This window comes from Acomys minous, assembly GCF_964271855.1.
Source record: "Acomys minous genome assembly, chromosome: 20".
Lineage (NCBI taxonomy): Eukaryota > Metazoa > Chordata > Mammalia > Rodentia > Muridae > Acomys > Acomys minous.
In genome coordinates, this window is record NC_140502.1 from 12,259,248 (window position 1) to 12,276,836 (window position 17,589).

Sequence of the window (17,589 nt, forward strand, 5' to 3'; positions counted from 1 at the left end):
AATGATATATATGATTAAACATGTATGTGTATGTCAACATTATAAGTTTATCTCTGTATAATATAATACACATATCATATATAGATACATATAATGTATCATATAAAATTATATAACATATATTTATATATTACATATACCTATATAATACATTTGAATATTTGATATATGATTTATATTGTAATTTATAATATATAATATGGATCTATATTATATAGGTTACATATACATATATAAAGCTAAAATATTTATTTAAAAATATTTATCCATGTGTGAGTAGGTGCAGACCATGTGGAGACCAGAAGAGACTGTTGTGTGCTCTCCTCGGTCGCTCTCCATTTATTCCTTTTAGGCAGGGTCTCTCCCTGAATCTGGTCTTGCATTTTCTCTGCTAGACCAGAAATCACCAAGACCCAGTGATCCTCATGTTACATGTTACCTTACATCTGTGGTTGGTGCATAGGATGTCTGGTTTGTTTTATAGATGCTACAATCTGAACTCTGCTCTCATGATTATGGAGCAAGAGCTCTTAACCAGACCAACATCTCTCCAGCCCATAATATTTGGGAAAGATTTGAGAATGGCAGTTGCAGAACCCTTAGCCTTGGTAAAATATTGAAAAGAGCCTAAAAGTCCACTGATGTGAGAATGGACACCTAATTTCTCATCTACAGCATGGAAGTATCTGCAACAGTAAAAAAAAAAAGGTATTCCTATCTGTGGTTCATATTTATATCTGTCTCAGACAGTTTTACATGCAAAGTACCCATCAAGGCAAAATAGTAGATAGCATAATAATGTTTACTACCATTATTACCAGAATATTCTAGGCAGGTCACAGCTGGGGTCAGGGCTCATCTCCTGTCTGCCTAAGAGCCTCCTTCTCAGAGCTTAGAACCACCACAGCACACAAAGTCCCAGAGGTGAGCTTGGGCAAACTCCCAAGTAAATCTGAGAGGAACAACCCAGAGGTGGAGCTGTGGCTCAGAGCCAACCTCAAGAACTTCAGCAGACATGGTCCATCCCCAGAGTCATCCTTGCCATAGATTTAAAAGCGGCTTCATCTTTGAGTAAGGAATTCCCATCTTGGATGTGTACCCAAACAGCACCCTGCTCCCTGAGAGACCTGCCTCACACTACCCTATCCCAACACCAAACAGGATTCAGCTTCACCTACTGTATGGGGAGAGAGGTCAAGAGGCAGGTAGGTTGCCCAGCTACCAACTCCTAACAGCTGTTATAATGTGCCTGGAGGGCTGAGACACCTTCAGTTGATGGGGTGGGTCAGCAAAGGCTTAGCCTAGCACAAGCAACAACGTAAAGTTTACCTGCCTTATGGAGGACAAGGATGTCGGTTATTCTGAGCCAAAGAGCACCATCACTCAGGAGCACAGATTCAAGAAAGACACGTTCCCTCTCTTACATGATCTTGATAGTCACAGAACGAAGGTGAGTCAAAAGTAGCTTTTATCGGATAGGTGTGCCGGTTGGGCTGTGAACCTCTTCCATGGGGTTCAGATGATAGGGGGTCTGTTGAGCTTAGCATGAAACTCAAGAGGTTTTGTGGGGCTGTTTATTGAGGCAGGATCTCCTGAGGTCCAACCTGGCCTTTATGACTCACTATGTAGTTGAGGCTGGCTTCAACTCTTAATCGTCTCACTTCTACCTCCTGACTATTAGGATAGCCTGGCTTATAATTCTATCTAGTGAGGAAAATGTTGGATGCTGAGGTTGATACTGAGTATAAAAGGGGGATGGAAATAGTCTATGATAACTTTGGCTCTTTATCTGCAAGATTCCATCTGTCTGTCAAAGTAAAATGGTCCTCAGGCTCTTGAATATCCATGTCTTCTTCAGAGAACTAGAATTGCTGAAGCTGGGAGAACTTTAGCAATCTCCTTCATCTTTCTCTGTCTCTGTTTTCTGCCTGAGAGATGGGAGATAAAGAGATGGCTGCCTCCCATGGTGGGAAGGTAAAGGGAAGTGTAGGAAAATTCAGATGGTCCTTGTTTGGCTGATGGTGCGCAAAGTCTGCAGAGTGAGAGGCCTGGGCTCAGGGTGCTGTTCTCGCACTTCCTCTCCGAGCCTCAGTTTCTCCCCTGTGAGATGGGAAGAGAGACGGTGCCTTCCTTGCAATTCTAAGACCCAGGCCTGCAAAGATGGCACAGCTGATAAAGGGCTTGCAATGTTAACCTGAGGCCCTGAGTTCAGATCCTCAGAGCCCATTGAAAAAGCTGGGGTCAAGGGACAGCATGTACCTCTAATCCCAGCACTGAGGAGGCAGAGACAAGGATGAGCAGCCAAATCAGTGAGCTCCAGTTTCAGTGAGATTTTTGTCTCAAAAGAGGAGGTAGAAAGAACTCAAACCACTGACCGCTGACCTTTGCCAACCTCTACACACAGGCTCATATACATGCTCACAACACACACACACACACACACACACACACACACACACACACACACACACACACAATGGTCAGACTTCATGAATTGGCAACTCATAACATCTCATTCTACCCCAGACTTGATGCTCCTGAGACCCTCACTAGCCAAGGAGAGAACTGAGGCTCAAGCCTAGCAGCCCACCCACTTACAGCTATTGCTCTCTCAGCCCTGTAAAGTATGAGAGGTGTATCCATTTGCATGGAGATAATAAAGGCTCACAGTAGCTCCTGTGTGCACAACTAACCTTATGGCATCAAGGTGACTGCCTGACAGGGTGTAGGCTCTATGCATTGCAGATAAAGGAGTTAGGGTGTAAATGCACTTGGTGGAGTGCTTAGCATCCCTGAAGCCCTGAGCCCCATACCCAATACTGCATAATCCCAGGCACAGTGGTGCACATCTGCAAGCCCAGTACTTGGGCTCAAGGAAGGAAGATGGAGAACTTTAAGTACGCTGATATGTTCAAGGCCAGCCTAGGCAACATAGGACTCTCTCTCCAAGGAAATATCAAAGGGCCAGCATGGCGGCTCAGCTGGTGAAGAAGGTATTTGCTGCCAAAGCCAGAATTTGGTCCCAGGAACCTGCATGGTGTAGGGAGAAAACTGACTCTCTGTGGCCGTAACTGGTGCAACCTGTCAACTGTGTGCTCACCTTACACACTAATAAACTAATGAAAGATTAAAATCCATTGAGTTGCAGGTAAAGATGCAAGAGAACATAGAAGTTAGGTAACTGGGAAATGGTGGGTGGGCTGGGAACTCTGAGCATGCCACTGTTATGCCGAGATTACCTAGACAAGAGACCCCCCCAAAAAAAAGACCACCAGGACTTGATACCGATGCAATACACACAGGATGCTGTTTTATGGGCTCAGAGCTTTGGATCACAGTCTTTCCTGATGGAGCAGGATAAGAGAGTGATACTGGAGTTTCAAGGGCAATGGGTTTATAAGGAAAAACTGTAATTAGGGGTGGGGGTCACAGGGAAGCAAGGACAAAACCATAAGCGGGGGTTGGTGGGTGGGGGACTGGGGGGGGTCCTGAGTCTCAGGAATGCAGTCCTTCAGGCAGGCTGGGTGTGGACCCGATCTCCAGGGAAACTTGTTTGTGAGTCTCAGGGATGCAGACCTTGCAGCAGGTTGGGTCCAGGAGGCTGAATCCCCAGGCATCACTGGGTGTTAGTTGTCTCTTCTGGAGGGTGCTGGTAGGTTTAGCTTATGGCAGTGCTTGGTCTTTCCCAGAGTGCAGGAAGTAGTGGAATCACCTGGAGGGCAACTTTCTCACTGACCATGGCATGAATGGTAGAATATAAATTACTTATAGAGTATGGCATTAATTTTTGCCCCTATACCGCCTCTGGATTAGTCTCAAACTTCATTTCTATAAATTCCAAGATCCTGTCATTGAAAGAAAGAGGATCCAACAATCTAAAGAGCAAAAATAAAAAAACAAATAAAAATTAACTAAGCCAAACCAAACCAAAAAAAAAAAAAATCTCAAAACAACCCCATCCAAAAAACAAAACAGAACAAACAAACAAACAAACAAAAAGCTTAAAGAACACACAACTTTCTCTAGCTGAAAGGAAAAGGCCAGGAATCTACAAGACAAGAAACCATGCCCTCGAGATGTCCTGGGGCTGCAAAGAGTAGTGGAGGTGGGGAGAATCCCATTGCTACCTCTTCTTCTGCAAATGGAATAGGGCAAAAGGTGTGTGCATGTGATAATAACAGCCCAGTGAGGGGTCACCCATCTGCATTTTGGGCGCCAGGGGACAATTCGCATTGAAATCTCACAGCTCTTCCAAAAGGCAGTGGGACTGTTTGGTGACAGCTGTATGTCTTCCAATATGTTTTTGTTGTTGTTTTGGGTTATTTTTTGCATTTTATTTCTGTAAGTGTGTTTGTAGAAAGTACATATATACCACGTACACATGTAGACTTGGGTTTGTGGGATTCTCCTTGCCCCATCCACCATGGCTTTACCAGGAATTAAATTCAGGTTGCCAGGCTTGGCAGCGAACACCTTTGCCAGTCAGGTTTTTTTTTTCCCCTGGAACATCAATGTGCATTTCGGTCTCTCTGAGCAGTAATATATGAAGATAGTGTCTGATGATCACACTAAGTGCAGTTCCTCTATGCATGGAAACCATCCCATGAAGATGCCTGTATCCTGAAATGTCATCATCCTGAGAAGGGGGCTGGCTGGTAGGAGACCATCTGCAGGGTAACCTCCTGAGGGAAGAGAAAATGGTGTTTGCTTAGTACTTTTACTAAGCACTTTTACAACACATTCTGAGTCCTGGGTTAGACAGGAAAACTAGATGGTCCTAGCCCAGCCACTGGCATGATTCTGGTGAGTCATGAAAAGAGGAAGTGTGGGTGGGGGCAGGTGGAGTCTGTATTGCCCAGCCATACCTAGGGAGCAAATTGAGAAATGGTGAGGGGCAGGGGGTGGGGGTGGGGGCATTGGGATGAAGTTGTGGTGTTTGGCAGTCACCCTGCCTGGTGACTAGAATGGATGGGGGCCATGGTGGGGACTGCAGGTAGCTTGCTGGGGTCCCTGTACCACAGCATGTGGGTGAGCAATAAAGAGAAGTACACACCTAGAGGCAGCTGTGTGTTTCTTCCAGCAGGAGATGCTGGGGGAGTACAGAGGTGAATAAGAAATAATTTCTGGTTCTAGGGGGGAAGGAGTGGACCATTAGACCTCACACTGAGCATTCTATCTAAGAGGCCACAGTATGGCCGAGTACTGTGCATGTGATGTGCATGTGATGTGGATGGTGGCGTGCTTGCCTGGCATGCAGGAATCCCAGGGTTGGGATCTCTCACTGAACCTGCTACTGGTAATTTAGCTAGATGGACTGGTCAACAAGCCTCTGATTTGTACATCCCCAGCACAGGGGTTACAGATGCATGTCACTGGACAAGCTTTTTCATGTGTGTGCTAGGAATCAAACTTGGGTGCTCACACGTATGTAGCAAACACTTTACAACCGAGCGCCCTCCCCAACCAGACAGGCGATGGTTTCTACAATGTAATTAATTAACGATACACGAAAGTCAAGAGGTTTTGCATACAGATCTGGAACTGGCAAGCCTCACTCGGGCAAAACCCTTACTTTCATAATTTCCACCGTTTCCGAACGCGTTCCCCACAGCCAGGTTCTCTTGCTTGTGTCTCGGTAGGTATCTGAGTTTGGAATCTCAGAGGAAGACAAGCAACACATGTGGGCTTTAATGAAGAAACAAGGGCATTCACTCCAGAGGCAAGTCACCCTCTTAAAAAAACATTTTTAATGTATTATTTGAAACTTCATACATGTGTAAAATATATCTTGGCCATCCCCACCCCTCATTTCCCCCTCCAGCTCCATCTCAGAAGCCACCTCATGTCTCCACCACGACTTCAAGTCCTTCTTTCATAATTGTTCATTAATCTTAACCCACTGAGCCTCATTAGTGCTGCCCATATGTAAGGTGCTGTGGTACTGCAAACCTCTGGTGGCCATCATGCGTAGAAAAGGACTCACCACTACCAACTACCATTAGTCCTGAGATGGGACCTCAGAAGTGCCTCGCCATCCATGTCGACATTCTACCTGACTTGATCCCGTGTCGCATAATCCAGCTGCTGTAGGTCCATGTGTACAACAGCCATATCAGAGCCAGAGGTGACCATTTTCAGAGTAACCCTCCCGTCCTCTGAGCTCTTACTGACTCTCTGTTCCCTCCTTCCTTGATGTTGAAGAGCTGTTCCATCCGGGGTAGGGCTGGCACAGCCATATGTCAACCCTTTCAATGGTAATATATCTCTTCATTAATTATTATCCACCATAGTAAGAAGCATCTTTGACCGAAGCTATACACAAAACTATCTCATTTCTTTTTCTTCCTTTCCTTGTAGGTCCTTGCTATGGTCTCCTGTTCTCTTCAAAGACTCCTGTTGTCCCAACTGTCCAGAGATACAGGATGGCTAATCTCTCTGCAGTGACTGTGTTCATTCTCCAGGGCTTCTCCACTGTCCCTGAATTACAGTTGCTGGCCATGGCCACCTTCCTTCTCATATACCTGGCTGCGGTTCTGGGGAACGTCTCCATCATGGTAGCGGTGACTCTTGACCCCCGTCTGCACACACCCATGTACTTCTTCGTCAAACACCTCTCCCTGGTGGATCTCTGTTCTACATCCACCACCCTGCCCCGGGCTCTGGTGGCTGCCATGACAGACACCAAAGAGATTTCCCTCCTGGCCTGTGCATTCCAACTCTTTGCTTTTGTCAGCCTTGGCTCTCTAGAATGTTTCCTCATCACCTCCATGGCCTTTGACCGATGTCTTGCCATCTATAGGCCCCTGACATATGGGGTCACCATGAGTTCTCAGACCTGTGTCTCCCTGGTAGTGATGGCCTGGGTCAGCGGGCTCCTCTTTTCCACCTTCCAAACGGTCAACGTCTTCTCCTTGCCCTTCTGTGGCCCCAACATGATTGACCACTTTTTCTGTGACCACCCCCCACTCATGCATCTAGCCTGTGGTGACACCCAAGGCCACGAGGCGACAGGCTTTATTGTCAGTGGCTGCGTCATCATGACCTGCTTCGCCCTCACCTGCTTGTCTTATGTCCTTATTGTATACACGGTGGTTCACATCCGTTCTGCAGATGGCCGCTGGAAGGCCTTCTCCACATGTTCCTCCCATCTGGCCACAGTGCTCCTCTTTTATGGCACCGGAAGTTCCGCCTACATGCGGCCCACAGCCCGCTACTCCCCGCTGCAAGGGCGCGTGACCGCTGTATTCTATTCCATCCTCACGCCAACTCTGAACCCACTTATCTACAGCCTGAGGAACAAGGACATGAAAGCTGCTCTGAGGAAGCTTTTTCCACAGGTGCCATCTTAGAACCTGGCATTTGGACGTGGGAAGGTTCTGGAAACCAACCTGCATAGGATTTCTACTGTGGCCAGGCTGGAGACCATCAGAAACACTTTAAAACACTTGTTGGCCATTTATTGGCTCTTTAGTGGGCAAGGGGAGCTGGCTACTCATTAGCACACGTGTTGACTGGTTGTCCACCACCTTGTGCGTGTTCTAGTGTTGTCATTTCCTCCAGCTTGGACCATGTGATCTGGTCCATGAATGGAAAAAGCCTGAGACCAATAAGAAACTAAGAGGTATCACCGAGGACCCTCCCAAAGGTTAAACAAACTGTAGACTTGAGGCAGCTGCCCGCGCCTTGGCAGGGACCCCCAGTAACACAGCTTTCCTGAGTCACTGCCCAAGTTGTTATCATCCCTTGCTCAACCCCACAACCATGCTGCTCTGACACACTCCAATAAACTCACTGGTGACCAAGCCAGACATGGATAGAGTCACTGCTTTGGTCCGTTACTGTTCTCACTGGGCTGAGGAGCTATTTCCGTGCCTCTTCCTATGAAAAATGATGCAACTGATATTCATCTATATTAAAGAATAATTAGCTGTCAGCTTTTGTAAGATGGCTGAAGTTAGGCAGCAGGGACTCCTGACGGAAGCCTCAGTATAGCAGTCAAGTGTCTGGATTCCCTGGCAATGCCAAAATAATCATATTCCTGAGATGCTGGGGTTTTAAATGTGAGAGATATAAGGAAGAGATTACTCCCTAAGACCCACGCACTGGGGCTGGAGAGATGGCTCTGCAGTGAACAGTGGTTAGTGCTCATCCAGAGGACCAGAGTTTGAGTTTTACAATGGTGCAGCTCACAACTGCCATAACTCTAATTCTAGGGTATGTGATTCCATGTTCTGGCCTCTGTAGGTACCGCACTGAAGTGCAGAGACCCATACAAACACACACACACACACACACACACACACACACACACACACACACCACACAAAAAGGCATATATAAATACGTAAAATCAATCTATTTAAAGAAACAGACACATCTATAAAAACACTGAGGGATAAGTACAAAATATATATGACTGTATGAGATGAAAAATACACAACTGCCAACTGATACAAAAACGGGACTACATGAAAGGTTAATATCATATTACTAGCACTAATATTCAATGCAGCAATTTCAGTACTCAGCCAGACAAGATGGCTCAGCAGGTAAACCTGTTGGCTGCCATGTCCGACAACTCAGGTTCTATTCCCAGAATCTATGAGGTGTATGGATAGAACTGAATCCACAACATTTTCCTCTGGCCTTCTCTCTCTCTCTCACACACACACACACACACACACACACACACACACACACACACACACACACGAGTACACAGATATACACATGCCATTATGCACACCATAGTGTAATAAGTTTTTTATGTTCATTTTTATTATCTTATTTATAAACTCACTGCAACAAACCAGAAGGCTTTTCAATTAGATTTTAATATGGAATAACAATCATAGTCATCATATCTTTTTAAGGGCAGGAAAAATCACATATACACTTATAGTACAATGATTGGAGACTCATGTTTACAAAAGTTAAAGACAATGCTCATGTTAGACAAATTAACAAACAAACAGACAAGCCCAACAAACAACCCAATGACCCTGAGACCCATCCTGCACTATGTCATTTGCTAATTCCCGATTTGGGGAAGAGCTCCTTAAGTAAAAGGAACTTTTTCACGCAGGCCAACTCAAGAGTGGTTGTTGGATAATTAAATAAAAACCTCCACAATAAAGCACTCCGGTGTCTACAGTGGGTTAGACTTTGTAAGCTTGAGAAAGAAAACATAGTGACTGTATTACATAATAAATCAAAGCATTGCTGGAGAAAATATTCAAGAATGTCTAAAACAAGCCGGGGAAAACACACAGGGTGAAAATAAGTGTGGAGGTTTGCATTTATTCTATAAAGAGAGAAGTTGAGGTAAAAAAAAAAAAAGAGATACTAAAGATAAATTATTGGAAAGCATTGTACAAGCAGGATGGTTGTGGCGCAGGCCTTTGATACCAGGCACTTGGAACAATGAGGCAGGTAGATCTATGTGAGTTCAAGGACATCTCTGTGTACAAAGAGAGTTCCAGGACAACCAGGTTATTGCTAAGGGTGTCCTGAACCAAACCCTGGACCCTCCTTCTAGACAAGGACAAACAGACTTTTGGTAAGTCCCTGGATATGCACTATGATACCCTGTGGAGCCGGCCCATGATGGCCCAGAGATGCTTGACATTATTCAAGGTACCTGACCAGAGCTAATGGATATCTCTCTCACTAACAGAGGCACAGACCTCCTCAGTGATGGCAGCAGCTTTGTCCAAGAAGGAATCAAGTACAGCAATGGTTACAGGGCAGAAGAAGGACATTTAGGCCCAAGCTTTTCTGCAAGGGCTGCATCCGCTTGGGGAAACAAACAAACAAACAACAGGAAAAACAGAATGAATAGCTTTAACTCAGGCATTAAAACGGACCAAAGGGGGAAAGGTGAGTATCTACACAGATAGCCAGTATGCTTTTACCACAGCTCATGTTCATGGGCAGACTTACATGCACAGATGTCTATTAATCTTAAATGGGGAAAAAAACTATTAGAAACAAACAGGAAATGATCAATGATTAGAAGCCATCTGGCTATCAGCTCAAGTGACTATTGGTCACTGGCTGGCACATCAAAAGGAAAATGGCCTCCAAACCCAGGAAAATAATTTGCGTATCAACCAGCCACTCGACAGTGGAAGTCCTTGTCAGAACCCAGACTCTCCAAGGGGGTCAGAGCAGAGGTTTAAACTGGCCTGAAGGCAATTTGGGCAAACCAAATCAATCTTGCCCTAGGCCTTTAAAGAACCAATGTGCCTACTGTAAGGAGATAAGTCACTGGCAGGGTAAGTGCCTCCAAAGCCCTAACAAATACTGGGAACCAAAGCCTACCTTGGAACTGTCAGACTGAAACAGTTGGGGTTCTAAGTCTCCTCCAGAGCCCAGGGTAACCTTAAAAGCGAGGACAATGCCCAGTTACTTTCTAGTGGATACCTGAGCTCACCACTCGGTCCCCCAGAGGCCTCTGGGAATCAAGACAACCCAAACAACCAAGGCCTACGCTTAGGCCGTCAGATGGTATATGGACTTGGGTAAAAGACTGTTGTTTATTCTTTCCTGGTAATTCCCAAGTATGCTTAATCCTTGTTAGGGAGGGAACTCCTGATGAAGATGAGAGCTCAAATTAGTTTCTCTCCTTGGGGAGGAGGGGGAGGAGATATCAGTCCAAGCAAACCCAACTCTGGTCTGTGCCATCTCTTTAGAGGACAAATGTTGCCTGCAGCTGGAGAATGAAAGAGCTAGCTCTCCATCCCCGCTCCCCTTCTTGTAGTGAAATGCATAATGTATAGTAAAGCCTTTGCGTCCAGCTGATATTGAATCTGCTACATATAATGCAACATTAATCGGAGAATCCTTAGCTAAATGTTTTAACTCTCAGAAAACATGATGCTTTAACCGTGGGAAGCTTGAAAGTTTGGGAAAAAAAAACAATGTAGATGTTTGCTTACTAACAGAGATGCCTCATTTCAAAATACAGCACCCAAATTTTGTTAATAAATATGGAAATAACAGACATTGTGTTAATGAATGCAAATCAGTAAGAGATGTCCAAGGCATTTTTTTTTTTTTTTACCATCAGTAAGTCAGATAAGTGGCCTAGCTTTGGGGCCCAAGACCAAACAACATAAGCCAACAATATCCCATCAGCAATGAAATAGTTCACCTACAGGCAATCAGAGGAACATAAACTCAGTATTGGAAATTTAATGCAGACTACCTCAGGTAATGCTGCTCTTGGCTTGGCAGTGGGTGAACATCTTACACTGCCTCCACAAATTCCTTATTATAAAATAGCCGCTGCTGCTGCGTATGGTTGTATTCCTACAGGAATGGTAGGAATAATTTTGGGAAGAAGTACTTTCACAGCTCAAGGGTTTATCGTACATCCAGGATTAATAGATGAAGACTATTATAAAGGTGAAATTAAAATCATGGCTTATGTTAAGAAAATCTGTTACATTAAAAATGTATCGGTTCAGCCTAAGATTGCTAATAAAGACATAGAGTCTGAAGTGTACTTGAAAGCTGCCAGGCAGCATCTAAACTGATGCAAATCCATTCCTAAACTATGGTAAACAAACTACTCTAAACTGATATATAATACATATACCCCAAGCATTTGCCACTAAGATGCTCTTCCGGCCATTCTCCCCTTCCTCTTCCTACATCGGCCACCATTCCTCTCTCTCAAATGACAAACCTCCTCGCTCTCCTCCAGGAGGTCCCGCCTTCCACTCCCTGTCCTTCTGCCCAGCTGATTGGCTAAACAGCGCTTTATTGACAACTGTTACAAAAAAAAAAAAAAACAAGGAAACCACATCCGAGGGCGCTTCGTGCTCCCTGTGATCAACAGAATGATGAATGTGGATCCCACGTTTATGATAATAAGCTGAAGAAGGCACGCGATCTCAGACTGCAGACCCTGAAAGGAGATGACACTGTCATTCCGCCTCCCGGCCCGGCTGCTGATGTAGCCTTGGCGCAATCAAGGCCAAGACGCAAGGACAAAGTGTCTCGCTGCCAGTGTGTTGTTTCCTCTCCTTCTTACCAGGGTCAACGAAGAGGTTGAGGAGACCTTAGCTCTGGTGAACACAACTTTCAAGAGAGAGCACTTGGCTTCATGTACCATGTAATCAGAAAGCCTCAGCAAGTGGCCACACAACAAACGCCAAAGAGAGTTAAGTCCACATATGTAAAATTTTTCTGCCAGGCGTCCGCTCCTTTCAACACGGAACTTGACAACTCCATTGATATTAAAGCAGCAGCTACATGGCTGGTGGCAAATGAATGAGACACCAAGTTCCTATCCCGTCTGAAATGGAGACAGACGCCGCAGGACAAGCATTTATTGGCCACTTATCTCCCACTTTCTCTACTTGACCCTCTGTTCCTTCATTGACTAAGGGTTCTCTAATGGCTCCATGCTTCCGGGTGTTGGCTCAGAGATCAGACCAATCGGACCTGCAGAAACCGACCTTAAGGGAGCACACAGAGAGGAACTCTTTCATCAAGGCACTCAAGCTGGGTGGCCATGAAAGATTAAGCCCTGCAAATTCCCCAAACTTACGCAACGTGGCCAGTTTGAAGAAACAGAAAATGGATGGTAAGTTCAAAGACTACAAGTCCACCAAAGAAAGACTGTCAATACTTACTATTAAGTCAAAGAAGCAGTCAGCAAGCTGCCCAAAAAAGGGTGAGAGATCAGTGCTGAAGACCGAGACACGCTCAAGAAAGAGTTTGGAGTGACAAATGACAGTATCTCCCCTCCAAGAATCCATGTCTCAAAGCCACCCCCAGCTTGTGCAGAAGATAGAACAAGTATGGAAGAGTTCTTGGATTTAATAAGGACAAACTTTAGAAATTAGAAAAAGAAAATCATATAATTAGAACAAGGTGATAGGATTGCTCAATTAGTATTACTCCCATATTGTAAAGGTAAAGCTGCTCCAATAAATAGGGTAGGAGGATTTGGAAGTACTGGGAACAAAGTATTTTTCACAAACTGTTACTAATGGCAAAAGGCCAAAATGAGAGTTATGATAAATGATATTGAAATTGAAGAATTAATAGACACTGGAGATGATGCATTTATACTTTCTGAAAAAAAATCTTTGAATCAAAATTGGTCCTTGCAAGTTTCCACTGAATTTTTAGGTGTTGAAATGTTATCTCATGTGAAGCTGAGTGTGTAAGACCAGAAGATCAAGTAGGAACGTTGAAACCATATGTGGTTGATATAACCGTAAGCCTATGGGGAGTGGATTTGTTTTAACAGTGGGGAACTCGAGTTAATATTCCTTCAATTTCAGAAACAGCTCATAAAATGATGTTTTAAATGAGTTACATTCCTGGAAAAGTTATTGCAAAATAATTACCAAGGAAGATCATAGGCTATACAGGTTGTGAATAAGCAGAAAAGGAATTGGCCCTTAACAAAAGAAAAATTACAAGCACTTGAGCAAGTGGTATAAGAACTGGATGCCAAACATTGAGGAGACTACTAGTCCTTGGAATTCTCCTGTATTTGTAATAAAAAAGAAATCTGAAAAATGAATAACGTTTTTTAAAATGTAAGAGCAGTAAATAAAGCAATTCAGCCTATGGGTTTCTTGCTACCTGGAATTCCTTTACCTTCTATATAAACCAAATATTAGCCTATTGTAGTTGTTGATTTAAAAGATTATTTTTTTTACTATTCCCTTGCAAGAACAAGAAAGAGAAAAAATTGCTTTTACTGTGCCTATGTATAATAATCACAAAACCTATAAAGAGATATCAGTGGAATATTCTTCCTCAGGGAATGTTAAATAGTCAAATGTTATGTCAATATTTTGTACAACAACCCTTAGAAATAATTTGTGAACTATTTCCTCAGTCCATTATTTGTCATTACATGAATGATGTTTTATTGCCTCATTCTGATACAGATACCTTAAAAAATGTTTAATGAAACACAAAAGATTTTACCTCATTGAGGACTACAGATTATACTTGAAAAAACACAGAAAGGAAATGCTATAAATTAATTAGGATATAAACTGGAGTCGACAAAAAATTCAACTTCAAAAGGTTCAGATTAAAAAAGATAAATTAAAAACTCTTAATGATTTTCAAAAATTATTTTGAGATATTAACTGTTTACTCTCAGCTACCGGATTTACTAATTAAGAATTAAGTACTTTGCTTCAGACCCTGCAGGGTGATTCCAATTTAAACAGTCCACGGAAACTAACAACCGAAGCAGAAAAGGAATTGGTCCAGGTAGAACAGCGATTACAAGATGCCTATGCGGACAGGGTGGATCCTAAAGTTGACTGAATTTTACTTATTTTACATTCCACTCATTCTCCTACTGGAATAATTTTGCAAAGAGAAGATAGTATTTTAGAGTGTTTTTTTTTAAAACCAAATAAACAGAAGGAAAAACTAAAAACCTATATACCTATGTAATTCAATCTTCCAACTCTATGGAAATGGAGGACATTCTTCTAGCTGTCCCCAAGGAAAACTTGGTTTCCTTGCACTTTAGCCCTCCTTCCTTTTGTTTCCATTAGGCACTTCACTAAGAAACAAAAACCTGAATTATGTGTGCTTGTGCGTATAGTTAGCCCTAAGTCTCTTACTATGAAAGTGTAGTAGGCTGAATTCAGATGGGCTTCCGTCAACTCACAGGAAGGAGCAGGCAGTCCCTATTCTAGTACCTGTGTTGACAGGGATGAGGGTAGCCGGATCAGCTGCTATTGGCACTGCAGCCCTAGTTATAGGACAACTAAACTTCAAACATTTGAGGGAGCAAGTCCACAAAGACCTAGACAACTTACATTCTGCCACCACACTCTCAGAAAGCCATATGGACTTCCTAGCTGAGGTAGTCTCACAAAACCAACCAGCACTTGGCTTACTATTCTTCAACGTAGCAAGTTTAAGCATGGCTTTAGGGGAACAATGCTGTTTTATGCCAATCGTTCCGGGGCTAAAAGAAATAATGTGCGGAAAGTTTTGGTTTCTTCTACGTGTGTTTTGTTTTGGTCCCAAATGTGGGATGTGGAAATGTTTTTAGTTCATCCTCAGTTGAAAACAAACCCATGAGAGGGCACGTGAGGTTTTTCTGTAAGTTGTCTTGTGAGAGGGCCCGTGATGTTTTTCTGGAAGCTGTCTTGTGAGACGGCACGTGATGTTTTCTTAAAAATAGACACCAGAGGGCGCATGAAGTTTAGAAAAAATGTAAAGAGAAGGCCCCTGACAAGGACACAATGATTTTGCACCATGTCTTGCAACAGCTTCTATCAATCACTTCTCTGGTCTTCACTTCCCAGAGAGAAAAGCACCAAAGAACTTCTCATGGGTCTGTGGCTGGTTCTGGCCACCACCCCTGACTAGTGCTGATTCGGTAGAGCATTGCTGTTTCTGCTGGATTGTGCCAATGCTGCTGGTCCTGGTTGCTGTTTGGTGTTTGTTATTTGACTGGACGGCTGGTAGGTTGTCAGCAAAGAGTGGAATTTCCCCCCAAGGGGAACTACCTGGATGGTGGATTGGAAGGGAAGTTGAAACATTTAAAAAGCCCTGTACAAAGTAGGTTTTTGAAAACTCTAAGGCTACATACAGGTGGTGCCCGGCTATGGCTCAGGCACAACGGGTAACTTCATTTCTAATGTAGTATAGGAATTGAAAGGTTTGATGGGTTGGCAATGTTGTATAAGGAGGTCGACAAAAATAGCGGCTACGGCCATTGGGCTTTCTCCTGCCTTGCTCATGGAGGGGTGTTCATGGTTTTGCTTCATAGTCTTCATATATTCCATTTTGAAAAAGATGGCGGGGGCAGGGGAATGAAAATTCAGAAGGTTGACTCAATTGTCAGAGTTAGAAAAGATAACAGAGTTGGTTATGCACCTAGAGTTTGGGAATAGAGGTTGACGTGCTTGGAAAGCAAACAGAGTGAGTGAGGGGGAGGAAAGCAACAGGGACCAGGTGGTTTGGTGTCTCAAACTAACAACCCCTGCAATCCCACCTACAGGCAATGATATCAGGGGTGTTTATGGTAGATGCTCCTGAGGAAGATATTGATACATGTGATCGAGAACAATCACCAACTTTGCCCACTAAACAAACACAGGACATCACAGGGGTTGAGTTTCCAATTTATAAAAGGGGCCATTGCTGATATACCAACAGCCTTGTCCCAAAAATGGCTATCAAAGAGACCTTTGGGGCAAGAGCATTGTCCCATAACAAAAGAAAAATTGCAGGCCCTCGAACAACTGGTATAAGAGCAGCTGGAGGCTCAAAATACAGAAGAGTCTACCAAGCCATTAAATTCACCTGTGTTTGTTATTAAAAAGAAAGAAAGAAAGAAAGAAAGAAAGAAAGAAAGAAAGAAAAGAAATTAGTAAAATGGAGGATAATGAGCAGTAATCAGAGTAATTCAACCAATGAGTTCTTTACAGCCTGGACTTCCTTTGCCTTCTTTGTTACCTACATCATGGCCTATAATAATTATTGACTTGAAAGACTGCTTTTTCATCATACCCTTGCATGATAGGGAAAGCTTTGCCGTCTCCGTAACTACTCTGAACAATAGTGGTCCAATAAAAAGATACCATTGGAAGGTACTTCACAAGGAATGTTAAATAGTTCAACTTTATGTCAGTTTTTTTTGTGTGTGTGTGCAGCATCCATAGGCAATTCCTTAATCTATCATTTACCATTACACAGATTATATTTTGTTGGCCAGTTCTGCTAAGATTCTTAAGAGAAATGTCTAAGGAAACACAAAGAATTCTGACATGCTGAGGTTTACAGCTGCTCCAGAAAAAAAAAATACAAAGGTGAGATTAACTTATTTATTTCTGCTATAAAATCAGTCAACAACAACAACAACAACAAAATTGACCACCAAAGGTACAGATCCACAGAAACCAATTGCAAACTCTTAATGATTTTCAAAAATTAATGGACAATATTAACTGGCTAAGGCCTACAATTGGATTAAGTACTTACGAGTAAAGTAATTTGTTTTAGCGTTTATGACTTCATAGTGCACATGGGGGAAGCAGTCAAAGTCAAAAGGAGAAGCCTGATGAGAAAAATTAAAGCAGTCAGTGACAGAGGTTTGGTTCACCCTGCTCAGGCAAGGATTTGGGTCCTTTGACCAATGCAGGAACTGTCCAAAGTAGCAGTGCTGTGGGTGGGTGGTGTGACCTGCCTTGCGGTAATTAGGAGGAAGGGTGTGTACAGCTCTGAGGGCTGGGATGGTATCCTCTGCCTTCAAGAATACCAGAGTGCTGCCAGACACTCACCAGTAACTTCCTCAGACTCAGGGAAGCACTTACACAGACCAGAGGGGAATGCTACCCTACCTGTTGCTGGTGGATGTTGAACAATCGATGAGCTATATGAGTCAGCTATAGACCAACTGCAAAGGGACAGGATCCTAGTGTGGCTCAGACCAAGAGGGGAGTACAAACACCAGGAAAGTCTATCTGAGTCACAGCGCCAAATGTTGTAGTTGGGTGGTTGTGGAGGAATGCTGAGTGAATGTATCAACCGTCATGAAAGTGCTGTTTAGCCAATCAGCTGGGCAGAAGGGCAGGAAGTGGA

General features: G+C 43.6%; 2 protein-coding genes across 2 annotated transcripts in view; one reads left to right on the forward strand and one right to left on the reverse strand.

Annotated features, from left to right (window-relative positions):
- LOC311590935 (olfactory receptor 6Z7-like) overlaps window positions 1–17,589 on the reverse strand; it is a gene marked incomplete at its 3' end in the record, with an annotated part of 132,849 nt that overhangs the window by 89,763 nt on the left and 25,497 nt on the right. The window lies entirely within an intron of this gene.
- LOC311591229 (olfactory receptor 5V1-like) lies at window positions 6,423–7,349 on the forward strand (the record flags this gene model as incomplete). The annotated part of the gene is made up of 1 exon (XM_084770643.1): window positions 6,423–7,349. The coding sequence occupies one exon, from the start codon at window positions 6,423–6,425 to the stop codon at window positions 7,347–7,349; it is 927 nt and encodes a 308-aa protein (XP_084626769.1).